Source organism: Corvus moneduloides, chromosome 4 (genome assembly GCF_009650955.1).
Source record: "Corvus moneduloides isolate bCorMon1 chromosome 4, bCorMon1.pri, whole genome shotgun sequence".
NCBI classification, from domain to species: Eukaryota; Metazoa; Chordata; class Aves; order Passeriformes; family Corvidae; genus Corvus; species Corvus moneduloides.
Genome location: NC_045479.1, coordinates 5,028,175 through 5,055,926, shown reverse-complemented (window position 1 = coordinate 5,055,926; position 27,752 = coordinate 5,028,175). Strand labels below are relative to the sequence as shown.

The following is a 27,752-nucleotide window of genomic DNA, read 5'->3' as shown; positions in this document are numbered from 1 at the left end:
GTCTCCCTCATCTTTCTTTCACTCTGGGTGTTCCCTGATGTGGCCTGTTCCTGTGACATCTCTCCCTGAACATTACTTTCACAGAATTCTGCTCCAACTGCAGGTGTTTTGCAAGTCAAATGAATTGAGATTTCCTATAAGAAAAAGGAAATGAGGTTCATGAGAGCCCATAAACTTTCTATTATGAAGCAATCTGTTAGCCAGCTGTCTGGTTGCAAACCACAGGTTATATTACCAGCATTGCTTCTTCCTGTGCCTCACCTCTTTAAACGAAAGCTGTCCCAGTGGCCCTCGTGTGTGGCAGCCTGCTTGCTCTGGCCGCTGGCCATGAAGATCTACCTGAGCAACCTTCCCAAAGCCAGCCATGGAGGATAATAATGACCCCAGTTACTCATTGCCACTCAGCTGGTAGAACTTCCCTCAGCACTGCTCTTCATCCCATTCCATGCAAAGCCAGCTGCCTCAAAGTTCACCTGCCTGAGGTGAAGCACCTAAAGGAAGATAACAACAAGCCAGCTCTTTCCATAGTGCTGAGCTGTGCCTAGGGCTGGGTGTTGAGCTTCCCTCTTTGTACCACACCACTTCTGGAAGCTGCCTAAGGGAGCATCTGTGTCACAGTGGTGCTTCAAAATTGATGATTGTAACCATGGGAGGATGATGAGGCATGTTGATGGTGCACCGTATGCTCATCTCACCTGCTCCTGTGCTGTTGCTGCTTTTGCTGAAAGAACAAGACCATCTCACTGGAGTTCTTGAGAGCTGCAGAAGCACCTTCTGTTTCCCTGCAAGATGTGGGCAAGGAGAGTGCTGAATGGTTTTTTATCTCTTCCCACTGCAGAACGGGCCAGGAGGAGGAAACTTCGTGAAGAGCGCGCCTGGCTGCTGGCGCAGGGGAAGGAGCTCCCCCCTGAGCTTTCCCACTTGGATCCCAGTTCCCCTACCAGGGAAGAGCGAAGGACCAAGGATATGTGAGTATACAATGGGGCATTGCAGCACACAAGTGTGTCGAAGCTGTGAGTATGGCAAGGAGAGGAGTGTGATCACTCACAGGAATGCGGAGGGAGAAGTGAGGTTGGAGAACAGTGAGAGGAGTAAGCTGAGAAACGTCTGGGTCTGGTCCATATGAGAGGAGGGTTTGTGATGAGGCCTATTTGCCAGCTTTGTGGCACTGCATGGGTGGAGGAGAAGATGAAGTACAGAGCATGTCTTACCTGTCCTCAGTCTGCATATTCACTGTGGTGCTTCCCGTTGCAGCTTTGAACTGGATGACGAGTTCACAGCCATGTACAAAGGTTAGACCCACCCCAGCTTTTCCCCTTTGTGTGACTTCCTCCAAGTGAAATGCTTCTGTGTGTGTGTGTGTGTGTGTAACCATTCACCTTTCTCTTGCTACTGCCAGTTCTAGATGTGGTGAAGGCTCACAAGGACTCTTGGCCCTTCTTGGAACCCGTTGATGAATCGTATGCTCCCAACTACTACCAGATCATTAAGGTATGGGAAGTGGCCCAGCCATCTTGACTGATGTACTTTGTTGACTGGCATGCAGTTTTTTGGAAGTGTTTTGAAGTTTTGTGGGCTGTATTACTCTCACAGTCAAACTCCATGATTCTGGCAGTCCCTTCTAGCCTTACAAGTCAAGAAAACCAAAGATGGATGGCTGCCTCTCTGGAGACCATCCTCTGCTGCCCATGCCCTCTCTGAGTGCAGCTTTGTAAGCCCCACTATGCTTGCTGTAACTGAAGGGAAGTTTGGTTGTGTTCCAGGCCCCCATGGATATCTCTAGCATGGAGAAGAAGTTGAATGGAGGTCAGTACTGCACCAAGGAAGAATTTGTGGGTGATATGAAGACCATGTTCAGGAACTGTCTTAAGTACAACGGTGAAGGCAGTGGTAAGAGCAGTAAGATGCTAAATTTGTCTGTTTGCAGTGCTCAGCCAAAGTAGTGCCCTCTTCCTCCTCACCAGTACTTGATTTGTGTTTCTTCTCTTTCAGAATATTTTTGGGAGACCAGATGAAAGGGTAGTAGCTACTGAGACCTGCATTTTAGTGAGGCTTTTAGCACAGTTTGGTCATGCTGAATTGGGGCATGGCATCCTAAGGGCTGCCATGTTGGTAGATGGTGAGGGCAGAGCATACAGAGAAAGGAGAGTCTGTTTCTTTCTGAGCTCATTCCTTCATGTGCTTATGTGTGCCCCTTTTTCTCCTAGTAACTAATACAGACTTTGAAAAGCATTGGAGTCTGGTTAACTCCCAGTGTTCGTTGAGTACCACAGGAAAGTGAAGAGTGAGCTAGGCCTGTCCTTTGGATGGAAAATGTAGTTTTTAGGTTCCTTGGCTATTGAAGGAACAACATGAGTGTGCAAATGGGAAATCCTGGGTTTAATTGCCACGCCAATTAAAATTCTATGTGTTGCTTAGATAAGAAACCAGTTCCCATATGGTGGGTCATCACTGTAGACTGTCTCACCAGCAACACTTGAGAAAGGGAAAACAACATTAAGAACAAATCAGCTTGTTGCTGTTGGCTGCAAGAAAAAGTATACCTGCACACTGCCACTGGGAGAGCTCTGCTCCCCAAGGAACTTCAGGGTTAGTTTAGTGGAAACAACTGGAAAGTCACTTGCTTCAAGGCCTTTGTCACCAACACCTCTCACATGTCTTTTCCTTCCTATCCACTCAACAAAAAGTAAAAGCTCATCTCAGCAGAACTGTCCAGTGGAAATGATGCAGTGGGGACACTGGTGTTGGCAATAGCTTTCGTGTCAGGGTCAGCAAGCGCTTTGGAAACTACATGGATAAATGTGTTTGCTGATTTTCCTTTGTCTTGTGGCCCACAGCAGAGATTTGAATGAGTCCAAGAAAAGCCTCTGAATGTAATCAAATAGCATTGCTGGAAGTTCACATTTCTTCTCTCAGCACTCTTGCTGGCTAACTGTGCAGGTCACACATCTCTGCGAGCAGAGGTGGTGCTCCTCCTAATGTGATTCTTGGCACTAGGCTGGAGCACTGAGTTAATGCTGACTCTGCAGGCCCTGCTGCCAGTGGTACTTTGTCATGGCTGTGTGCCTGTCCTCTGGTAGGCTTACTGAACAGAACTGATGCTGTGTTGCTTATGGAGTTTAGGAACCAAAGCCAACTAGTTAGAAACAAAAGTCTTCCTCAGAGAAACTTGGCAGACGGGAGATTGTTTATCTGATGTTGCATAATTGTTTCTCTCTATGAGGCTCTGACGTTCTTGGGGGTTTTTGACTGCAGAATATACAAAGATGGCTTACAACCTGGAGAGGTGTTTCCACCGAGCAATGATGAAGCACTTCCCTGGGGAAGATGGAGACACTGATGAGGAGTTTTGGATCAGAGAGGACGGGAGACGAGAGAAGAGGAGCCGGCGCTCCGGCCGCTCCGGCACAGGCAGTGTCTGGACTCGGTCACGAGACCCAGATGGGCCTGGCAAGAGACAGCAGCGCCTGGAAAATGGAGGAAAACCTCCACCATATCGAGCTACTTCCAGGGCTCCTGCTTCTTCCTCCTCTTCCTCTTCCTCCTCCTTCTCGTCGTCCTCTGTAGATGACCCAAGTGGCAACTCAATGCCGACTACTCGAGAAGTGGGCCCTTCCAATGGGCGAGGCTTCCCCCGCTCCCTGCAGTACGGCGGCATGCCCAGCCCTGTGCCACATCCTGGACAGATGGTAAGGAGCAGTTCCTGCTGTCCTTTGCCCATCAGGCCGAGAGAGGGAGGGAGGGAAAGGGGAATGGAGCTTCCTACCATTAAATCCTTAGTGCATGTCAGGAACCTTTTCCCAGAGATAAAGGGTCAGAGGTATGGTTCCTCCAAGTGAAACTTTTCAGCCCTTAGATTTAAACTGGTACAATTTAAGTCTTTTCCACACTAGGTGGGAGCAATCTCCTAATGTTACCCATGGCTGGCATGTCCCAGTGTAGGCTTGCACAAACTAGTTCTGCCAGTTCTCTTCTCTCCTTGGAGAGTTACCCCAGTGTGCATGGAAAGCTGTAACATTTCTTCCATTACCCCCCCCGTTTATGAAGCTGAACAAGCTGGTCTTCTTTTGTCTCAATTGTTTACAGATGCCTGGTAACTTCGTGCCATCTGTGTACTACTGCATTTCGTGCCTTGGGTATTTATAAAAGCAGTGAACTAAATCAAACAAAGGCCACCCTGGACTGCAGCAGTGACCTATCTTTAGCCCAGTGTTTCTTCTCTGAATGCCACCTGTTCTGCCTCCCTTCTGAGCTGTTCCTCACCCATCCTTCATTGCCTTTTCCATTTTAGCCAGTGATGGCTGGTGGTGTGATCTATCTGCTGTTCCCCTGAGATCTAGGCTATCCCTTGCCCTTTTAGCTAGAGACAAAACAAAATTTTTAGAGTGATTCTTGTGCTGCAGATAGTGCGAGGCATTGGGTATTTTGAAGGAAATCCAGCACATTCCCTGTTGTCTTCCTGCTTTCATATTCTTGGGGTCCATTCCTCTTGAAGCAAACCACTGCCCCCTCCAGTCGTCTTGCTTGCTCTCCAGTATTTGGGTGGTGAGTGAGTGTATTGCAGCCTTAAGTCCGGGGGTGAGTGGCTTTGATAAGGCTGTGTCCCCTTGGAGAAGAGGGTGTACAGGTTTTCCATGGTACCTCCAAAACAGTCCAGCTCCTCATCCCCGTGGTTACTCCAGCCTTGTCTTCCCCTCACCTGCAGTATTTCTGCTGCTTCTATGCACTTCACAAATTGTTTTATTTCTCCCCCCCGCACCCCTCCCCATCCCTCAGAGACCAGCGGTGCCAGGAACGTTTGGTCCTTTGCGTGGATCCGATCCCACAAAACTGTACGGCTCTCCGCGAGTGCCTGAGCCCCATCCCGGAGAGCCGCTCCAGCAGCACCAGCACTTTGCCATGCAGGTACGACCCTCCTGCCGAGGGCTGCAGTACCCCAGGCCCCGCAGCTGTGGTGGCTCTCACTGAGACCCCCCTCTCTCTCCGCAGCCGGCCGTGGAACTGAGCGAGCACCGCGGGCACCGGCTGGGCACTCCGGAGAAGCAGGCGTGCGCGGCACCGGCCCACGTGGCCGGGCTGGGCCCCCGGCCGGGCTCCCTGCAGCTGGGCCGCGTGGGCGGCCCCCCGCCCGACGCCGTCTATCCGCCAGCCCAGTTCCAGCAGGGCTTCCTCCCGCCACGGCACAACGGGCCCCCCGTGAAGCCGCCGGAGGGCTCCGAGGTCCCCCCAGGACACATGTACCGGCCCTACAAGTACCTGAACCGCGCGCATCCGGCCCTGTGGAACGGCAGCCACGGCCCCGCTGGCCAGGCTGCCATGGGCCCGGAGGAGAAGGTGCCCATGGGGCCGGGGCCCTCGCTCCAGCCCCGTGTCCTGGGTCATATGATGGACCCCCGGGCCATGAGGCCGCCGCTGCCTCCGAGCCAGTGGAGCGAGCAATCGAATTTCCTACCTCACGGGGTGCCTCCCTCAGGGTACATCCGACCGCCCGGGAAAGCTCCCGGTCAGAGGATGCCGCAGCCGCCGGCCGCTCTGTTTGGAGGACCGCCTCAGGTTCCAAGAGGGTGCCAGGGTGGGGACTCCATGCTGGACAGCCCGGAGATGATCGCCATGCAGCAGCTGTCCTCCCGCGTGTGCCCGCCGGGTGTGCCTTACCACCCTCGCCAGCCGCCCCCGCCGCACCTCCCCGGGCCCTTTCCCCAGCTGGCTCACGCCGCCTCCGCCGGCGGCCAGCCCCCAAAACCCGTCATGGGGAACGGGAGCTCGCAGGATCCAACCGGCCAGACCATGGACATGGACAGCAACCAAGGTAACGCCCTGAGTGCCCACTGGTAGCACTTGACCTTCCCTGCCTGCATCTGTCGCCTTCACCTCCCAGAAAATAAGTCAGATCTTGTTTAAATACTTGGGGGGGAGCAGAGTTTTTACTCATATTTTAATTTTTTTAATGTAAATTGAAATATATTTTCTACTCTGGCCACTGCTTAGATTTTTCTAGGACTGTTTTGTTTCACTGTAGCCTGCCAGAGGTCCCCTCTGTCCCAGCTTTACCTGCAAGTTATCAGTTTGCCACAGGGTGTAAATGCAAAGCATAGGCTGTGATGCTTCTAGAGCTCACCTGGAGTTAATGTAAATATTGGATCTGCAGAGAGTTAGGTAAGGAGAGGAGATGTTATGTGAATAAATGTCTCAAATATACTCCTTTGAGCGTGTGTCAGTATGGCTTCTCCTCTTAAATGCACATCTGCCTTATGAGCTCTCAGCATCTTAAAATCTTCACACACCAGGACTGCCCAAAAGCCCCTGAGCAGCTGTATTAGTTCAGGTGGGATGGCAGCATGTCATGCTTGCCCTCACCAGTTTCTTTCTGGTTGAATTTCATTTGTTCTATCCGGTAAACTACAGATAATAAAAAAAAAAAAAGAACCTTAAAAATAAAACCTGAAGTAGAGATCAAAAAAATTCAGAGATCAAAAAAAATTTTTTTCATTAATTCTAGCTGGTAAACTAGAGATCAAAACCCTTGCATCTTTTATCAATCCCTTGTGTGCCTTGCACTAAGAGGAAACTCTTTCCTTGTGTGGCATTGCTTAAAAGTTATCATCATAATTTAGCTTGCTGGATACAGAACAGAGACAGGGGAGAGCGTTGAGTGATTGCGGGACAGGGTAGTCACATCTCCAAACCACAGTTGGAGTGATCATCTCTGCAGCATCTCAGGGTGTGGTGGTGTTTCTGCCGAAGCTGTGGGCAAACAGGGTTTGTGGAGGGTGGGCTTAAATTCAATGTTAAGAGGAAATTCTTTACTGTGGGGATGGGAAGGCACTGCAGATTGCCCAGAGAAGCTGTGGATACCACATCCACACCCTGAAAGTGTTCAAGACCAGGCTGGATGAACAATCTGACCTAGTGGAAGGTGTCTCTTTCCTTAGCAAGGGGGGTTGGAACCACTTGATCTTCCAACCCAAACTGTTCTGTAAGTCTATGACCAGAAGGCGTAAGGCAGCCTGAAATCAAGCTGCCACTACACCAACACCTCATGTTGCCGTCAGGTGGACCCCAACTCTGCCTCTCCTTTAGGCAGCCTCTGCACACCTCTGTGTCAGACCAAACACATGCCATGTTACTCCAGGGGGGCTGTGACTTAGCGGTGGCTTGCAAACTGCAGTGTCCACCTGTGCCATCTTTCAGAGGGAGACACAACCTCATGAGCAGTTCTTAAAAGAGAACTTTTAAAAGAAGCAGCTATTAAAGGTCACTCAAATTTGCAAAAATTAGGCATGTGTGTGACTTTCTTCCCTCTCTTTCAGTGGAGACACCGGCAGGCATGGACGAGAAGGCTCAGTGCATCAGCATTCCCGACGGGGCCTACGCCAAACTCCTACCTCATCCCAAGCCCCCGCTGCCCATGGAGTGCACGAGGCGCGCCTTGCCCCCGGATGGGGAGGGGGATGGCCCCGGTGTGAAGGGCAACCTGAAGGCAGGGCAGGGCAAAGGCGCGTGGTCGGCAGAGAGCGGCTACGCCGGCGACCCGGGCTGCGTGAGGGACCTGGTGCCCACCTCCGAAAGAGGGGGTCCCCTGCCTCAGAATGGGGCGGCAGGTGAGGGGCCGGCAGCTGGCCCTGAGGGGAAGGGGCTAGCTGCCAACCTGCTGGAGAAGCCCCTCTGTGGCGGGGGAAAGGCTCTGCCCGAAGCAGCCGTGCCTTGCATGGGACAGGGCACCGGCCTGCCTGGCGTGGATGCCACCTCCATGGGGGCCACCCCCAACCAGTTTCATCCTCTCTACATGTCCGGTCTGGAATACCCAAATTCAGCAGGGCGGTACCACATCAACCCAAGCCTGCAGGGGTTCAGCCCCATGATGGGGGGGAAGCCACCTCCTCCTGCCTCCCATCCCCAGCATTTTCCCCCACGGGGTTTCCAGCCAAGCAGCGCCCACCCCGGTGTCTTCCCGCGGTATCGGCCCCCCCAGGGAATGCCATATCCTTACCAGCCGCAGCCTCAACCCTCCTACCACCACTACCAGCGACCGCCCTACTATGGCTGCCCACAGGGCTACTCGGACTGGCAGAGACCTCTCCACCCCCAGGCCAGCCCCAGTGGGCACCCCAGCGCGCACCCGCCCCTGGCCAGGCCCCCTTTCCCGGAGCGGGGCTCTGCCGGCGGCCTGCAGGGCTGCGAGGCACTGAGCGCCGCCCTGGCCTCTCCCACCCGCATGGACATAGCAAGTGCCAAAGAGGTTTCTCCAAGCAACGGGCAGGAGCTGGGGCCTGAAGATGAGAAGTCCGAGGAGTCCCAGGAAAGACCGGAGAGTCCCAAAGAGTTTCTTGATTTGGACAACCACAATGCAGCTACTAAGAGGCAGAGCTCGGTGGCAGCGGGGGAGTTCCTCTATGGAGCCCCCCCCCCACACCTGGGTGCAGGGATGGGATTCGGCCCTTCAGCTTTCCCTCCCCATGGGGTGATGCTACAGACTGGCTCTCCTTATGGATCCCGGCATCCTGCCAGCCACTTCCAGCCCAGGACGTATGGATCGCCCATGAATGCTCACCTGTCTCACCATCCAGCCTCCAGCCAGGCCAATGGCCTCTCTCAGGAGGGCCCTCTGTACCGCTGCCGAGAGGAGAACGTGGGTCACTTTCAGGCCTTGCTGATGGAGCAGAGAGGCAGTGGAGGTGGCATGGGGGGGCCACCCCAGGACTTGTATAGACCCTCGGGGTAAGATCGTGTTTTCTGCAAGAAGGAGAGGGGGGAGGGGGGTGATGCCTGGGTGACCATCAGTGTTGGATACCCTTGAAAGGGATATGGCTTGAAGTCACAGGAGATGGCAAGTGAAGTTGAACAGGTGGCTCTTAGAGTAAGAGGTCTGCTAAGATGGAGAGAGAGTTTCATTGCATCTCCTTAAAACAAGGAGCACACGCTGTCATGTGTTAGCCTGTTAGCCTGCCCCGTCCATCCCCACACCAGTGCTGTGTTTCACCAGGCAGTGTTTTGTTAATGTGTCGTCCAGGGTTGAGCTTCTCTTAATCACACGGAGTCTTGCCATTTTCTTTGCAAGTGTTTTATTTCACGTTGCTTCTAGTGGGGCAGAATCACTGACTAAAGTGGAAGTGTGCCTCTTGTTATGAACACCTTTAATGTTGCCTTCTTTTTCCCTCCTCTTGCTTTGCCCCTCCTCTCTGTGTCAAATTTCCATCACAGAAAGTTACTTCTCACTGAGTCTGCATATGACATTTTATTCCCAAGTGGAAAATACTGCTACTCCAAAAATTCCCTGTTCAGTTCTTATGAATGTGCTTCAACTGTTACTGTTTTATCATCATCACAGCATGACAGTCCTTCCTTCTTCTAGTATTCAGGGAACTTGGCTCACAGCTAAGCCATTGGGGGAATGGCATGGGTTGAGGGCTGTGTTTTGGGGGAAGCCAGACAGAATATACAAGACAAATGCTTGTATGCTAATGTTGTATGTATGCCTTCAGTGAAGTAGTTTAACGAAGAGTGGGGATTTGCTCCTGACATTCATGTGCTAAAACTCTCTCCATTCAACCTGACTCCAGAATGCAAATGCATCAGGCTCAAGTCCCTTTCCCGAAGATGCCTACAGCAACCATGTCCCGGGAAGATCTGACATCACAAAAACCATCAGCGTTGCCTCTGGATCAAGTAAGGGCTGCTAGAGAGAGCAGAGCTGAAATGCAAGTCTTCGTCTTCCCAATGGCTAAAGGACTGAGGTGTTTGATGAGGGTGGGAAGAACTGGAGGAAGCTGTGAACTTGAGCAGATCAATAGTGTTAGCTTTTGATCTGGTTGCATGCAATCATGAGGTTATTCCTTTCTAAAGCTGCCAGTTAAAGCCTCCCATTCTTGTTCTTCCTCTTCCAGAGCTAGTCCAAGAAAGAGCGGACTTCATGAAGACGAAAGCCACACGTGATTTGGACAACAGAGAGGAGGGACAGGCCTTGCTCCCACCCTCCCCTCGCCCGAGCAGCATGGAGCTTCCTGGGTCTGTGGAACACGGTGCCGTGCCGGCTTTTGTGTTGGAAACCCGCAGCGGTGCCGGGCCCCAGCCAGCCGAGCAGCTGGCTCGCCATCGCAGAGCACCCCAAACTAGTGGCTTTCCGTGACCGGAGACTGCGTCTCATTCAGGGTTTGAGGGATTTTTTGGGTGGGGAGGGCGGGGGTGGGGGTGGAAACTTTCATTGACTGCTAAACTCAGGTATATTTTTCAGGGTGGAAGAGGACGATGATGGAATTTTACTTGTAGTATTAACGTGTGTGTTTTGGAGCTGGATCCAGTTTACAGAATTTAACCTGTTGCCTTTCTAAATAAATTTCTGTTGTTGGTGAATGTATTGTACATAATGGGGGAGAGGGTGGGCCCAGCTTGTAGTGGGCTTAGCACTGGAGGAATCGTTAACTGTTTACAATCATATCACGCTGAAATCTTTCAGGATAGGATGACGGTTTGGGGGGACTGGGGAGAGGTGAGGAAATGTGTGATGGATGACTTGCTGTCCTCTGCAACCAAGACATGACCCAACAGTTGGTTGACTTAATAGCGGGAATTGCTCAGGAGCATAACATGTCCTCCTCTTTCTCTTGCCTTCTTCCTCCTTCCCCTCTCACCCCCACCTCCACCCCTCTGGATCCAGGGCCTGAGTGCACTTCCAGCTCCTGTCATCATGGGGGAACAAGGAAACCAGGACCAGGAATTGAAACTGGGGCAGGACACCCATGGCATTGTCCCTTCTGCTAGAGTAGTACCCTTCTCCCTGCCTTTCTAATGGAAGAAATGTGTGCTCTAGAAAACAGAAAATGGCATAACTGGTCGTTTTAGAACTTATTTTGGGGAAACTGGTGCAGCTGCGGGTGGAGCAGCACCTCTCCAGTAGAACAAACTTTGTGCAAATCCATACTGCCCTGCTGCCCAAGGAGAGGAGCCAAGTCCCCACCTCTTTCTCTGACCCTGGGCTATATTCACTTCTTAGCAGCAGTGAGGCAGAAAGTGCCACAGGCTTCCTGAGCACTCTTGCTGAGGAGGAAGAGCACGAGGCTGCCTTGGAGGAATGGTAGGATTACTGCAGTGTGAGCCATTTGTTGGATTTGGCATTTGCAAGTTGCAGGTGAACTGGAAAGCACTCAAGCACTCATTCAGAGTTAGATGTTGAGGTTGATTGGCTCAGAAATTGAGGGACAAGAGGGCTGCATGCTCGAGTTGAGTTGGTTTAACTTTGTCATCAAGCAGCAGGTCCTACAGGGCCAGTGGCAGCTTCCCTGAGCACAGGCTGCAGGGGCTCTCGCCAGTGGCAGTACTGCACTGGGATACCCTGTGTGCCAGTGCTTGGACAGCCACTGCTGTTCAAGTGAGTTCCACAGGAATTCCATCTGCATTTGTTCACATCTTAAAGCCAGCAAGCAGCTGATTATTCTTGGGGAAGCTGGAGTAAAATAGGGGAGTTGTTAAGCTATGAGACTGGGCAGCAAGAGCTGCTGGGAGCATAGCCCTTGTGGGCTGGCTGCTGGTAGCACTGGGAGAGGACAGTGGTTAAAAAGAGGATCTGCCAAGGAGTCGGATGGAGTATGGCAGCAGGAGAAGGACAGAGCAGTGTGCCCTTTAGTCTGTGCTCCCAGCTAGAGGGGGGGATATAGTCTCCAGTTTCTGGAGAATTTTTCTGGCTGCTTTCTTATCTTGGATGGTGTCATCACCCATATCTTCAGCTGGATTGCACCAGGATGCATGACTGTACTGCCTCCATCCTGCTGTGTAGATCTACCACAAGCTGGCAAAGCTGCACACGCAAATGGCAGGTAGCATCTGACTGAGCCATTACTCCTTCTGTCCTAAGCTTTTAGAAGAACAAAAAGGCTAAAAGATGAGAAATATTCTTTCCTGAAATAGTTAGAAAAAGGAAGGACTGCCACGTTAGTGCCCAATGAGCCTCGCTTTTCTGTTGCTACAGTACTTTTGCCTCTGATGAGCTGTGTAGAGCCAAGGCATTTTCCAAGCCTAAAAGGAGTTAAAATTCTTCATGCAATTGCGCAAGTGTGCTTCCAGATGCAGTTCTTACCCTCTGCTGCAGCCAACCTGTGAACTGTAGCTGCTGGCTGCTTAGGCCAGTCAGTTCCCTGGGACATCTGTCAATGTAATGTGAATTACTTCCAATATCTACCTACAGATGCCATTACGTTAGGAAAGAGAAGGTGGGGGTTTTGCTGTGGTTTCTTTTCATTTGTATTCATCTGTCAGGGAGCAGTTGTGACTGGTGGATTGATCTAAACTGGAAGAGATGATCCTGAAGGTTGACCTTTGAGAAATGGGTAACTGCTTTCCTCAGCCAAGAAGATTATGTTGTGTCTTTCCAAATTTGTCCCAAATGTGGCTCCTCAGCTGGCAGTGGTTTTCAGAGGTGCCCCAGCCAAAAGGCAGCTCTAGATCCTTCACTGAACAGAGCTACAGAAGCAGTAGTAGATTCTAATGAAAAATTGTGCAAGTACAACTCCTCTTTAAGACAGCAAACCTGGGACAAACACAATTGCTTCTCCTTGTAAAGCAGTCTTTAGTTCACCGTGGATATAAAAATAATTGGAAATAACAGATTTAAAAGCAGAGGAACTGGAAAGTACAACTTGTAGCAAAGCATTGGAAACTCTGGAAATGTGAATGTAGATTCTGCAATGAAGCCCTGCTGTACGTCAGCTTGTCTTCTGTATCACAGACAGCTGAATATTTGAAGTGCCTTTCGTTCAGCCCATTGTGAATGTTGTGGGACAGGTGGTTTTTAGAAGCTATAAAAATTCTCCAAGCAAGATGAAGCACACTTCATCTGGAACTGGCACTGAAAACGTGGTTCTAGTGGTCTTGGTCTCTGGATGAGTACCAAGCCTCAATCAAAACAGGAGACAACTAAGGAGGGCAAGAATTGCTTGTGGTCTGCCTAGAGAGCCCAGTGGAGTGTTAGTGATAGATACCCTCACCTGACATGAGGCAAACCTGGGAGAAGGGTTTGACTTGCACATGGTAGACAAAACCAAGTAGTGAAGCTGACTTGTCCAGGCAGGGTTTCTAGGTAAATGGCTTTTGAGGTAGTCAGTAATTTTTGTTGAAGTGGCTAACAAGCTGCTGTTGTGAGGAGAGATGGTTTCTGTTAGAAAAGTACTCATATAGAATACAGGGAACTATGGCTGGGCTTCCCTGAGGACAGGACATGCTGAGCTGGAGAGGTGCTGGTGGAATCTTAGAGCAGAGTTTCCAGACTTTCAAATGCTTTGTTCGTAAGTCAGGATTGGTTTGGGGTTTTTTCCCCCCTCTTACAATATCTAGGGATCCTCTGAAAATCAGAGCTTAATCTCTCTAGGTACAATCTGAGCAAATCACAGAAAACTGGCTCCCCTCAGAGGGCACAGCCCTGGGAGAGGATTGCTGAGCTGCAATACCCGTGGAAATGTAAGGAGGAGCAGATAATGTGAATTTTACGATTTCCCAACCCATGCTGCACAGGGCTGCTTTGTAGATCTCGTGGAAGAGAGGTTTGAGGGATTTAGAAGAGGAACATTGCAGCTCTGTACGTGCAGAGTGCTGTATTGTGCCATGGGTTGGCTTGCAGTGCGGAAGTGTAGCTGCCTTTTAAAATAACATGGCTTTTGAGTGCCATACTTGTGCCACTATCTTTAATCTTTAACACAATACAGAGAAACTCTAGTGCTTCCCCCAGCATTGTTGTAGTACAGTATATTACCAGGTGGTCCTTTTTCAGAAAGCCTCCTGAGCTAGTGACTTTGCCAAATTTCCTGTAGCTATTACTTTTCCCATGTGGAGGATGTGTTTTGCTATAATTACGGATTTCATGTTAAACGAGATTATGTAATACAGAGAACAATTATGATGGTGACCATGCTCAAGCATGACAGAAATTTCCAATATTCTCAGAAGAGCTTTGTATGCATTTTTAGGCTCTTGCTCTCCCCACCACTTCCTCCTTTCTGAGTGGTGTGTGGTGTTCCCAAGCTCCCGAGATGTCAAGCTGCCTTTGCAAAGGCCATTGTATAAACTCCCTCTGAGACTCTGAAGCTTTGGGTGTCTTAGGTAGTACAGGCCCTGGCAATTTAACTGGAAAGGGCAGTCACTGAGGCTTCACAGTGACTTTTATCTGTGTTTAGAATGAGTTTGCAGTCTATAAATTCCATGGTGTGACCCACCAAACCACTCAGTAGCAATCCAAGGCACCAGCCTGCAATGAGGAGGACAAAAGAGGAAGGTAAATTTGAAGCTTCAAGGCCCAACTGGTTTGATTTGTGACTTTAAAGTACAAGGAGACACTTTTCTTGGAAGCTTCTGATTCTTTCTTGTCTGCCAAATGCCTTTCTCATGCAGACTTTCCGAAGCAAATCGCCTGTGTATATTTTTGTAAGTGTGGTTTCTCAGGGTCTTGGAGAGCTATCAGCTTTATGATGTCTTATCTGAAAGCAAGTCACAGAGGCTGTCTTTCATTCTGCTGACTGAGGCAGCTCCCCTGCAGGTTCTCACCCCAACACTTCTCCATTTAAAATGAAAGTATAATTAGAAAACAACCTTTCTTTATTTTCTCCACTGTTCCTTGTCAGGCTTTTGTTCATCTCTCTGTTCAACCAGGGTTGTTTCTTTGTTCTTGATGGCTTCATTGTGCTTTCCTTTTCTGAGAAGACTGTATTGCTGTATGCTCTGTGGATTTTCAGAGAGGGTGCTGAAGTGAGTGACAGGGAGTTGTCATCCCAAAGGGTGGCTTGGAGAAGACCCAACAATGGAATCTGTGATGGTGTAGTTGCTCCTGGTCTCCCTTGCTGCAGAACAACCACGCAACTGGGTCTGCACTTAATCAGAGCAACCCCCTAAGAAGTTTTTATTGTGGTGCATCAGTGGAGGAGTAGAGGAGTTTGCTCTTGCAGAATTCCCACCTCCCACTCTGAAAAAGAGCTGGGGAGGGACTCATTTCCAGCTCTCTCTCAGTATGAGCTCCTGGGAACAACCAGGGCAAGGCTCAGTGCACCCCTAGGCAGGGAAATTCAGGACAGCATTTAATGTATTTGAGGCTAGATGGTAACATCCAAGTGTACCTTTGAAGCGAGCTGTGTTGTGCCCTTCCCTTTTTGGTTACTTGTCTTGCCTTGGCTCATATGCAGGGTTTGAGAGACCATGGAGCTTTTTGTAGATCTAACACTGCTGGTCTTGCATTGACTGAGGGCCCTTTTTCCTTCATTTGCAGCAGTGGCCTAGATTTCTTTTGGCAAAGGTCTTCCTTTTGAAACGTGGATATCAAAGTGAACAGTGCATCCAGGAGAGGGCAAGAGCTACGTCCACCGGGGAAAGAGGGGAGAAAGGATTAATTAGGACTGAGGCTTAATTGGGATTTTCACGAGCTCTAGCAAGTCCCTCTGTCCTTTGCCCTTTTTATTTGGAAACACTTGGCTCACTTAGCAGAAGGGCAGTAAGTGGAGTATCTTCTAAATGAGAGCAGAACTGACTCCGTGTGAGCACAATTCCCTTGTTGTGAACAAAGTAAGACCAGACAGCCATTGGGGACTCCTTTGGGCATCAAATGAGTAAGAGGCCCGCAGCCACCTGGTGCACTCAAACACTGGAGCACGGCAGGGGAGCAGTGTCCCTTTCTGAAGCCAGCCAGGCAGCTACAGGAGCTCAGGCCTCAACTGGAAAGTCCTCTGATCCCCTTTTGTATCATATGCCAACTCTTCCCCTCTCCTTGCTTCCCAGCTTTCAAGTCTCTTTCCCTCTGCTGGCTTCGCTGCAGTCGGTGGCTGTCGAGTGCAGAGATGACAGCTCACTGCCCACGCGAGCACAAGGGCAGAGGGTTGACCTTGCCAGCTGGCTCCTCTGCACACACATAGACAGCAGGTGGGGAGGGCACATTCACTCTCCTGATGAAATTAAGGTGTCCTCAGTGGCTCACGCGTGTTCTCTTGTGTGCCCCTGGGGTTTGCCACCCAGGCACAGCGGTGTCTGTCCATCTGCCAGTACAAGGATTTGTTCCTGGTCCCACTGCAGGGCTCCCACATGTGATCCTGGCATGTCTACCTCCAGGAGGGTTTAGGTTACAAATGTTTGTGCATATACTGTGTGCAACTGTGAAAACTCTTGTCTCTCCTCCTTGAGGGATCAACGAATGCTGCTGCCTGATCTTTTCCTGAGCAATAATAACACGCAGCAGTGCAACTTTGACCTTCCCATACTATTTTAGGGCTAAGATGGCTATGGAACACACTGGGGGGGGATCTGCACAGTTTCAGTGGGAAGCAAGGTGCTCTCTGTGGCCCTGCATTTTATCATGCCACGTTCCTGCTTTCCCAGAGACTGGTGGGTTGATTTAGGTAGTCATGAGAGAGCTGGTTGCTGCTTCTGTGTTTGGGAAGGCAGAGAGGGAAGGGAGCAACTGTCTGAAGTTGAGCCTCATCCACAGAGCAGAGCACATGGAAGAGGGGTGGGTGGACCACTGATTTAATGCCTCTGGGGGAGGAGAGTGACCCACTGCTGCTTCACTTGGCATTGCAGGGGAGGTAGTGGGGGAGCCTATGCCACTACGTCCATTCATTTTTCCGAAGTTGGGTAACAGTGGGGTTGTTTTTGTATTATTGTAAGTTTGTAAAGAATGTAATCTGTCTGTCGGGGGCACAAGGAGAAAACGGGGGCCTTTCTCTTTTTGGGTGAGGCTGTTCTTATGTTGCTGTGCTTTTTGTTGTTGGGCAGGGAGGGGTCTAGTGGCCGTGGGGGCAAAAGCCTGGCCCTTGTCAACAGCTTGCAGCTGTCCCAGGGTGACAGGAGGGTGAGCTGAGGCTGCAGCAGGGAACTCCCACACCAAGCTGTGAAAATGCCTCTGCCTGTGTCCCTCAGTGGGGGAAATCTGACCTCTGCAGCGGGGCTCTGTGCTGGCACGTTTTGCTGGGAGCTGGGATGTAACACTCGAGGTCTGGGCTTGCTTGTCCTTGGCTCAGTTGGAAACTGAGCTGAGCAGCTGCCCATGCTGTTTAGGAAAGGTTGGACTGGATGGGCTCCATTTATCAGCTCAAGAAGGAGTTCGTGTTGGAGCTGCTCAGCCCAGCACTTCTGTCCCCAGCAGGGCCTCAGGGGCTGCACCTCTCCATCACCTGCTGCCCAGGAGCCCCTGCCTCCCTCCCCATCCTGTAGAGCACAGTGTCAGGGATCCTCTTCTCTCTCCTGCTGCTGCAAAGTTGTGTGAACTTTCCTGGTCAATACTGGAAAGGGGAATGCTATTTATTTTTATATTGTGTATATTTTGTCTTGGTCTGCTGATTACCTTTGTTCCCCAAGAGCGACAGTTACCTCAATAGTTAGTTTAATACTGTGTGTTGGGTAATTTTTTTAAAGAACTTTTTTAAAATCTTGATCCTCGGAGGTCTGTAGATTTTATTTCCATATGAATTGGTTATTTTGTATAAAGTACATTCTTAAAATAGCAATCATCCTTGCTGTATGTGTGTTTTCTTGTCTCCCGGATGGTCTCCCTTTGCAAGGGGAAGCAGATGGGGGTGGGAGGATAACACAGAGGGCTTTTTTTCAGAGAGACAAAGCCCTGGACTGCAGTCAGACACCGTGGTACCACCTGTAATCCATTTACAAGAGAGCACCTGGAAAGCTAATTGGGATCATTTCCCGTTCAGAAGCACAGCTGTCTGCCTATGAACAACCCAGCTCTGGAAATGAGGTGGTGTCACTGCTTTCCCCCCAAAGTCCCTGGTGGGCTGTGGGATTTCCTGCAGCCCAGGTGTGCTTCTCCCCAAAACACCCCGTGCTTTTGGGGCACAGGTAGTCTGTTCCCCCACACCCACGTGAAACCTCTCAGCTTTAAAAGTGGTGGCTGCCCGGAGTGATGCTGCTTCGAAGGAGGAGCTGATGTAGCCTCTGCAATTCCCCTTTGTGCTGATTTCATGATGGCCCTCAGGGGCTGTTAGAGGAATGGAAAGCCTTCGAGCCCATCTGTAGTGGTCCAAATCCATATTGGGCCCCAAAGGACACTTGCTGTTTGCCATTGATTCAATCTCCCATGTGAGATCAGCCAGGGGTTGCAGCCCTCCCAACAGGGAGGTGTTTAAAGACAACTTAGCTGCTTCTCACAGGGGTTTCAGCATCACAGCCGTACTGTTTCATGCTGGAAGGTGCCTGCTGTAGGTGCATGGGAGCAGCTTGCACTTGGCCATTGCTCAGCTGCTCCCTGAAAAAGTAATTTGCTCAGTTCTGCTGATTCAGCAGCTTTGCATCAGGACAAAATTAAGGTGATTTTCCTTAAAAGCTGGTGCCAGCAAACAGAGGCATGTGGGGGTGAACAGCAGAAGGCTGGGGGCACGAAGGCTCCCCAGGTGCATGCTGCAAGCCCTTTCCCTCTCCTCCTCAGCTCTAGCCAGTGAAATCTCCCTCTGTTTCCTCCAGGGCTGGTAACAGACGCTCACATCTCCTGCCAAAACAGCCCTGCAGCGTAGCCTGCTTGCTCCATGGGCTCCATCTGCCCCTCCTGTGGGATCCTCACTGGGGCTGGGGTTGCTCCCAAGCTGAGCACACTCTGCTGGCTCTCAGCACCAGCGCTGCCTCTGCAAAGAGATGCCCAGGAAATATTTGTCTGTGGTGCAGGACTCCATACTCGTTGGCCAAGCCAGGGGCCAGCATCTTTTCTGGCCAATGAAGTTCACAGGAGCACATGTAGGCAACTTCCCATCCTGGGCCTTTGGAGGAGCCTGAGCTGCACCCTGACGTCTTCAGTACCCCAAACCCACCAGCCAGGTGCCAGAGCTGCCCCTGCTGTCCAGGGCAGGCAGATGGAGTCAAACATCCTAGCAGGGCTTTTCCCAGCATGGCTGCAGCTCCAGGCCCTGCAAAGGCTTCTGAGGAGCTGGGCTCCTTGTTCCTGGGGAGGACGAAGGGCTGCTCTCTGTCACGTATCCCCCTGCACAGGGGCCAGAGTTTGGGGTGACAAGAGCAAGCTGTCCAATTTAGGAAGGGGAGGAATTTGGTCGCCCCTGTCAGTCCCAGGAAGTGTTTGGGTCAGAGGGGATTGGCACGGGGAGATTTTTAATCCTGGGGCTAAGCCGGCACAGAGTGGAGTCAGCACTAATTGGAACCAGTCCTGGGGAAGGGGCAGATGGAGAGCTGCTCCTTTTAGAGCTGCCTTGCAGCCCAGGCAAAGACAAAGCTTATCTGTGCTATAGGAAATGCCATGTCTTGATCTTGACAAGATGCTATCACGAGTGTAACAGGCGGTGTCAAACCAAGCCACGTGCCCCCTTATTTTTTTCTACCTTTTTTTCCTACTACTATCCACAATTCTTTATTCTTCTCCTCTTTCCTTACTTCCATGGGTTGGCAAAGCTACTCCCACCCCCTTGTGAAAAAGGGAGCTTTTCTGAGCTCTTAGACTGAGGTTTTAAACCCTCTCTAGCCTCCTTCTCCCTGAGAACAGGGATGCTTCCCAAACTCAGCTTATTTTCCCAAAAAAAGCCATTTCAAAGAAACTTACTTGTTCATATAGGCTTGAACTGGGGATGGATTTGATGAATCAGTTTCAATAGGGACCAGTTCAGTGCCCAGTTTGGGTGTGGAAATAAATGGCAGCCACTCACCCCCATGATGGGGCAGACCCTGGGGAAAGCTCTGACTCCAGGCAAGCTTTGCTACAGCTGGAGGATGATGAATCTTTCAAAAATTCCTAATGGTGAGGGAAGAACCGGAGTGTATTTGGCACCATCAGTGGATTTTGGGGGTTTTGGGTTTGGGTTTTGGTTGGTTTGGAGGTTTGGTTTGGGTTTTTTTTGGGGGGGGGGGGGGGGGTGGTGTTAGTTGGTTTTGTGTTTTTCTCTAAAAAATAAACCATCTTGCAGGTAAAGTTCCTATCTTGAATTTTCCCATTGCTTTAGCATGGGAGAGACTACCTTGCACAGAAAGGCAGGACTAGGGCATTTGGGATAGCTCAGGAAGCCTCTGTTTTAGGCTAAAACAAATTATTTCTAATAGCAGAAATGTTCAGTTATGGGTATTAGGAAAAATAAATGCACTCCTAAGTTCAAAATTTTTATTTTTTTTTTCCCACATTGAGATGTAAAATGCAACTTCTCCAAGCAGGTGGGGATCTCTTGAAGGGTGGGACCCTGCTGTATCCCCTCCAGCCCTCAAACCTGCAGATTTGCTTGGTAGAGAAGTCAGAGGCAGAGGAGGGCAAAGCAAAGCCATTGGCCTGGTGGGCAGCTCCCACCCCTGCCTGGTGAGAATGTACCTGAACCCCTTGTTCCCAGCCATAGGCTTGGTCTGAGGTACAGTGGTGGTGCCTGGATATTTATACACTCACGAAACGAGTATTAAGGTCTCCTAAGAGCTAAAATAAAAGTAAACTTGTTCTGGACCATAACAAGAGCCCCCAAATGGGGACTCGCAAGGGCCCTTTCTTCGCCCGGCAGCAAAGAGACAGAGAGGTTTTGCTGGAGGAGAGGGAGGAGGTGGGAAGGGGCAGTGGCTGGGGCTTGCCGTGGGCTGGGGCAGCGTTTCAGGGCTGCTCCCTCCTCTCCTGTCAGCTCCCGGAAGCCTCGTGTTCCCTGGCCACTTTTTAAAATGCCTTTTCCAAAGAGACTGCCAGGGTGGAGGGATCATAAAAAGTTCACCCCCTTGTCACAAATGCTCCCGTCCTTCCGGGGCCGGTGGGCAAAAGTTGTTAGCAATTTCCTCGGGCCGTGACCTTTGTTTTGACCATGGCAGAGGAGGATTGCAATCCATCAAACGCCGGCCTGGCCTGGGGAGAGGGCTGAGTGGAGAAGGGGGAGCCTTTACAAGGGGCAGGGGGCACAAGGACACGGTTTTGCCCCTCAGGTTTGGTGAGGAGGCAGGGGGAATGCCTCGCTGCTGGCTCAGCTGGAAACTCGAGCTTCCCGACGTGGGATGCAGCGAGGGAAACTTCATTGTGTGGGCCACAAGAGAGATTTGAGAGTTTGCTTTCATTTTCTTTCCCAAGAGGGACACTGGATTACAATTTGCTGCATCAGTAGAGTGGGGAAAGATGCGTTGCAGAGCTTGTGCCCAGAGCCAGCCCTGCAGACCAGCCGGCTGCATCAGCAGCGTAATTCCAGCAGGAACTTGGGCAAAATGGGAGATGCCAGTAGATTTACAACCTCCCAAGTCCCAGCCTCTGTTGGTCCCCGGCTTTTCCAGGCTGCATGGGTGCTTGGAAGATCCCGGAGGACTGTGTTTTGTTAGGAAAATCAGCGGCAAACTAGAAGTGCCCCCTGGGAAATGGCTGGCTCCCACAGACACCCGCCTCTCCACTCGAGTTCCCAGGGGGGCAATTCATCCCTGGAGCACGTGTTCCCCTGCACCCTGGTGTCCCCTTTGAAGACATACCTGCATATGAAACAAATCCCCCCTGAGGAAATGCAGCCTGTGCATACCAGTCTACTCTGCTTCCCTTGGCTGCCTGCCCCTGTCTCCTCTCCTTCTGATCTCCGCTTCCCTAGGGAAATGCATCCTACCACACTTCCTGGCTGTTAAATACAGATTCCCTTGGGAAGTTACTCTGTCAGTTATCGCCCTGATCAGGCCCTTGGAGAGCTTCTAGGGTTTGGGGTCAGAAGGGAGGGTTGCAGTGTTTCACCTGTCCCCTTTGTAATGCCAAGCACGGCCTTGTAACACCCAGACCTTCCTTTCCAGCCCAATCATTTGCATGACAACCAGGGTAGTTTTTTCCCCTATGAAGCAGCTGTGTGCTCATTTCCAGGCACAGCTGACCACGATATAGAGAAATGTGCTCCTTATTTCCTTGCTTGAGAGGATCTGTCCAGCTCAGGGAGAAGAAGAGACGGGAAACACCTTTTACACCTCAAAGTGAGAACCTTATGCTATGTGAGGTAGCTCCTTGGACTGGGAGGCACATGAGGCCCCGAGAAAGTCAGGAGAAGGCAAAGCAGACCTCTCTGTAGGACTGATCCTCTGCTCCCATGTCAAACGCTGCTACGCTTGATAGCCTGTGTGCCTGAATGCCCACACCACTTCTCTGTAGTTCTCCCCCTGCATCTGTATGTTGGCTGCCTGACTCACACCAAACCCAAACCTCTCTTTGTGTGCACTTGAGCACTGGGGTTTGACGTCTTTGACATCCCCCCACACCACGATCAATTGTGCAGAGACTTTGTACGCTGGGTGTTGACCCCAGGCCTGCTGGCATTTAGCATCTGCCACCACCAAAACACTGAACACATCTCTCCTTGTCACCCCGTGTCCCATGCCCATCCCAAAGGGCATGTCATGCTGTCTGGGCTCAGAGCACCCATTCTCAGGCCTCACTGAAATTAAAGCCCCAAAGGCCGCTCTCCTTTCCCCAGGCCGAGCTTTAGCTGCTCTCCCTCCACGCCGTGGCCGTAGCCCCACGTGGCTCAGACAGGTTTATGGGGCTGGGGGGGCCGGGCACCAAAGCGTTTTCCCCGGGCACTGGCGGGCGTGGGAACGGCGAGGAGCCAGGGCCGGAGCCACAAGCGCCTGCCTTTTCTGCAGGGCTGATGCCGCCCGACTGCTTTGAAGGAGAGGGGCTGTGGAGCATGGGAAACAGCGTGGGGCTGTGGGTTTGCATCCCCTCTCCCAGTCATGCATGGCTCTGGGCCTGCCCCATAGGCGGATGCCCACGGACCAGATGTTCTGGGAGATCAAAGTGGCTGCTCACTGCATCCTCCGTTCACGTGTGCGCACACACCCCCCTGCGCCTCCCCAGAGACTTGTAATGCTCTCTATCTTCTCTCCAAGATATTTTCCTTCCCTTCCTTTGTTTGCTTTCCAAGCCCCCATTCTGTCTTTGGCACTCCCTGCAGTCCGGGCTGCGCCAGCAGGGAAAGGCACCCTTTGCTCCCACTAACCGCATCCAGCGGCATGGGGTGAGCCTGGAATGCCTCATGGGTTTTCCACTCTGCTTCCCTGCTTCTGGCATTCGCTGCTTTTTGGGTGGGAGGCACAGGGACCCATCACCCAGGGGGTGCTTCGCCTGAACCTCTCACCCCACATGCTGGGAGGAGCTGAGGGGTGCCACAGCTTCCCACAGTGACCAGGAAACCCTCTGGAGACATCTGCCTTTGCCCCCTGCAAATTCCTGCAGCCCTCTTATCCCCTCATAGTCCTGGGGGGTTTCCCAGCCTCTGCTGAGGTCCTGAGACCCCTGTGGATGCACCGGGTGTGATACAACACCTCTAGCACAGAGGTTACTACTATTCACCAGCATGGAAAGAATTTTTGGTACATCAGAAGTCTCCAAAGTGAGGTGCGTGCAGAAGAAAACACTGTTGGGGTGCAGAAGGAAAATACAGTTTGCACTATTAATAAATAAAAAAATATTTATTTCATATTTATATAATCCTTTCTTAATTTCTAATTTTGTAATGCTTTATAATATAGTTAGTACAGTAGTACCTGCATAAAATTTAAAAATCAACATATTTATTTGGGGCATATGCCCCTAGTATATGTTTTTTACTTTTACCAATATGGGTGCACAACCAATAGGGCTGGCCTAAATTACCAGCCAAAAGGTTGAAATCGAAGTAAAGGGTGATGCCTGAATGCCAGAAACCCACTCAGCAGCATGGACACCTCTTCATGGAGATGTCAAGCAGCCAAGCTTTGGTGATCTCCAAGGGTTTGCTCCGAGGGTTTGCCTCTCTCCTCCTTTTCCCCCTAGCACAACACAGCCAGAGACTTCCAGTGACGACGCGTAGCTGGTGCTCCATGAGAAAGGGAAACGCGGGATGAAAAAGGAATGGTTAGCAAAGAGCAATAAAACCATTCAGATGCAGGCAGATATGGTAGCAATATATTAAATGGGGAACAGAAAAAAAGCCAGATGGTTGATCCAATTTACTTTACAACTCCAGATGACTTCACAAGAGGTCACTTAGTGAAACTGAAAGGCAAATGCTTCAGCTTGGATGAAAGCAAACAGCTCGTGCCTGCCAACTTAACGCGGAGGAGGCCGAGGAATGTCCTGCTACAGAACAGCATTGACAGAGCTGGAGAAGTAACATTTTTAAAGGTTTTTAATAGGTGATCACCTTAAGCCTGCATTGCAGATGTAGTCACTGTCATGCTGGGATTAGCACTTCAAATGGCAGGATTTTAGAGCATGAGTGATGAGCTGCTCATGCTCTTAATCAAGAATGGTTCCTCCACACACAGAACAGCAGCACTTCGTGCCACACAGAGGTGGCTTGGGGATGTCCTGAGTGTTAAGATTCTCATGTGCCCATTCCTAAAGGCCAGTGACACAGCAGTCCTATCCCACAGAGCCCACCAGTGGTGGCAAGGACACCTGCCAAGTCACCCAGGCAGCAGGTGGAAGGAGCCTCCCAATTCTGCTGTCCCAGCCCTGGCTAGTGATGCTACCATCTTCCTTCAAAGTGTTTGGAGCTGAGAGCAGAAGCATGAACAACTGGCTGTGCTTGAACTGCTTTATTTCATGTGCACGTGGGAAAAGCGGTCATAATTTAATTTTTTAGATGTTAATAATTTTCTTGTGCTGCCACCCAAGCACTGCTTTGGGATTAACTTCTGGCATTTTGCTGCTGATAGTAAAGGTCCTCTCTCCTTCTGGAGGCCTCTGAGGAGAAGCACCAGCCTTTCTCCAGAAGATGTTCCAAGAAGGATTTGTCTGTGACCACCTGAGTGAAAGTGGCCTTTGCTGGGAGAAAGGAGTTAGAGTGGCACTGCAGGCAATGGTCCCAAGGGAGCGAGGTGGAGACCATGCACGTGTGGATGAAAGAAGTTTTGCAAAAGATAACTGCCCCTCCCAATACCAGGAATACTTCAATGTGTCCCTCTCTCCCTTGTGTTCAGTTCTCCAGCTAAGACAGCTGTTCCTTTCTCCTGTCCCCTTCCAGCCACGTGTCAGGGTGCTGCCTTTCTATTTGGTACCCTGCAGCCATGCAGAGCTGAACAGCCCCAAGGTTTGCACTGGGGTCGGGTTTGTGCAGTCACTTGGTGTTCAGGCAGTGGATATGTGGATTAGGGGCTGTCTGGGAAAAGGAGCTGATCTCCTGCAAACCCTCTTGGACACAGGAAGGAAAAGACTCTCCAGAAATGCTGTGGGGGACCACCCTTGATAGTTTCGTTGCAGTCTCTCCCAACAGATCAGCCTTGAACTACCTAAAATAATGTGGTAGCCTTGATTTCCACAGCTTTTGATTTCCAGCATGTAACAAGGGCTGGGAAATGACATTTTTGGCACATTGTCAGTATGATTTTAACTCAAGAATGCTCCTGTACAGATGTTTTTCTTGCTTTCTCTAAAGCAAAGCCAAAGAAACAGTATGGGATGCTCTGAATGAGATGCCGAGGAAGACAGATTTGGGGTTTCCCAGCCAGCTCTACTTTGGCTGAGAGCAGCAGGAACTTCCCAGCCCTGGAAGGGTCTTCTTGTCACGGCCTGTTCCCTGCAAACATGTTTGAGAGGCAGGATGGGGCCCCCACCTGCCTCTCTCAGCTGCCTGTCTCAAACAGTGCACCCAGCCAAACCATGCTGAAGTCTGTCTGGGCTCTTGCTTAGGGCTAAACACCTTTTGCCAAGTTGCTTTACTGCACTATCAAGCCTTTGCTCCCCAGAATCACAGCTCAGAGTTCACTTCACCAAAGAAATTTTTTTGCTTTGCATTTTTCCTTGGGGTGGTTCACTTTTATTTCCAGATTCTTCCATTCCTCCTTCAGTGCACTTTCTTTGGAAAAGAATAAATGGGTAATTTTGTTTTAAGCTTCCCAGCTATTTCAGGCACAGGCTGTGTCCATGGAGGTGGCCCCAGCCTGGCTGCTCTGTGTGTGCTATTGGGCTGTATAAGGTATTAACTTACACTTCTCTGTTTTCCAGGAGATGCAGATTCTGCTTGCTAACATCAGCAGCTCAGGACAGGGGCATGCAACAAGGAAGGTACCCTCCCTTCTGCCAGCTTCTGGGTGTTTTCTTCCAGGCTTTCTCTCTTCTTGACTCTTGCATGCACTTCCAGGGATCCTTCATACAGCCTGATATCCCTGATTAATGTTAATACCCCTCGGTGTGAAAACCACCTTCTAAAACAGGGTTGTGATTCAGGTGTGCAGGAACATTTCAAGTCCTCTGGTGACCACTTAGTGTCAAACCTGCTCTTAAATTTTCCATTGCCAGCTCTGCAGAACAAGTGCAATATTATCCATTTCCCTGGCTCCTTTTCCATTAGACTGAACCATCTCACTGTTAATCTGCAGTGCTGGCCTCTCCCATCACAACTTCGCAGAGAATTTTTTTCCTGATTTAATGCCTCCTTTGTTCCCTGTATTTGTCCAGTTTCTTAATGTGCTGATCTGGCTTTGGGCTTGTTTACTGTGCCCAAACTGGAATATTATGCATGCTTATACAAAGATGAATAAAGATCAATATTCTCATTGATTTGCCCGAGGTCATGAGGCTACGTTCAGCAGTACAGTTCAACTTACACAAGTGTGCTGCAACAGTGCTCCAGTAGGAACTCTGAAATCCTCCTGAAATGCTGCTTTTGTTTCACATTTGACTTTCAAAAATCTATGTACAAACACTGCAGGAAGTTTGGGTGAAGATGTAACATGGTTGCTAACTACACTAGGTACACCTGGATGGGATATCCCATTTTTCTCTGCCTCTCCAAGGTAAAAAATTTGGTAACAGCTCCTATTACCTGGAATGAAGGACCAGGATGTTTCAGATAATGCCTCAGTCAGCTTGGGGGAGAGCTGTAGGGGGTACAGTCCCACAAGTCCTGGAAATTCAGCTGTGATGTACATAAAGCTCAGGCCCTTTGTTAATGACCTGCTTTGAATCACTGCTGTCATTGACTGACACTGAACACATTCTGGACAACACCAATTTTTGAATGCAAGTGTAACAAGTTTCTTCCTCTTTCCTGGGCAGGAAGATACAAAACTAACAGAGAAAAGTAAACAGTAAGTAACACCAACATCTTCCAGTGTGAGAATCACAGTCAAACACGTAGCTAGTTATTATTTTGCTTTTCAAAAGTATGCAAGACCTGGATTTGTGAAAGTCTTGCTACCTTCATGAAAGTAACAGACCATCAGATCCTGTACAAAGAATCTCCTTTTGTCACAGACAAGCATCTGCAGATAGAGCTGGATGAAACCATCAGAAAGGACCAAAACAAATCTGCTTCACAAAGTCTCTTTGGACCAAGAAACAACACAGCTAAGCATGCCCATGCACAGGCTTATCCTTCACTACGTGTGTGTCACAAAACCAGAGCCCAGCACTTAGTCAGGAAGCTGGATCAGTGACTGTTGCAAAAAAAAAAGCTGTAACAGGTATCCAAAATCTAGAAAGGGGGACTTTAATCCAGATACACTTATTGCCCCATCACAGAAGCATGTGCTGAAAAGCAAAGCACTAAAGGAATAAATACTGTAACTATGTGGGAAAAAACAAGAACTGGCACCTAAACGCAACAGGGAAGAGCAGTAAAACCAAAAAACCCAACCTTGCTAAATAATCTTATTTCCTAAGAGAAAATTTAAAGCATTTCTTCCAGACACAGATTAAATAAGCTTGGAATCAGGATTTTCTTAGCAGAAAATCTCCATTTGAGAGAAGTGAGGCAGTAAAAGGCTTATCTAGCGTTTGGAGTCTACTTTACATGAGGGCACACAGGCCTTGTGTAAAGTAGGGGCCTCAGGTTAAAAACACTGCATAAAGCAGTGCTGCTGCAGCTTGGCAGGTGCTC

At 50.2% G+C, this 27,752-nt stretch overlaps 1 protein-coding gene across 2 annotated transcripts in view; it reads left to right on the top strand.

Moving 5' to 3' along the window:
- Positions 1-17,471, top strand: part of LOC116442919 (cat eye syndrome critical region protein 2) — a 101,047-nt gene extending 83,576 nt beyond the window's left edge. For both annotated transcript variants that reach the window (XM_032106591.1, XM_032106590.1), the window contains 10 exons: positions 839-968; positions 1,255-1,292; positions 1,400-1,491; positions 1,764-1,890; positions 3,256-3,689; positions 4,777-4,905; positions 4,990-5,809; positions 7,311-8,718; positions 9,561-9,666; positions 9,885-17,471. In XM_032106591.1, coding sequence (XP_031962482.1) covers positions 839-968; positions 1,255-1,292; positions 1,400-1,491; positions 1,764-1,890; positions 3,256-3,689; positions 4,777-4,905; positions 4,990-5,809; positions 7,311-8,718; positions 9,561-9,666; positions 9,885-9,890 — 3,290 coding nt within the window. In that variant the 3' untranslated portion in view covers positions 9,891-17,471. The remainder of the gene's footprint in view (positions 1-838; positions 969-1,254; positions 1,293-1,399; positions 1,492-1,763; positions 1,891-3,255; positions 3,690-4,776; positions 4,906-4,989; positions 5,810-7,310; positions 8,719-9,560; positions 9,667-9,884) is intronic.
- The last annotated feature ends 10,281 nt before the right edge of the window (positions 17,472-27,752 follow it).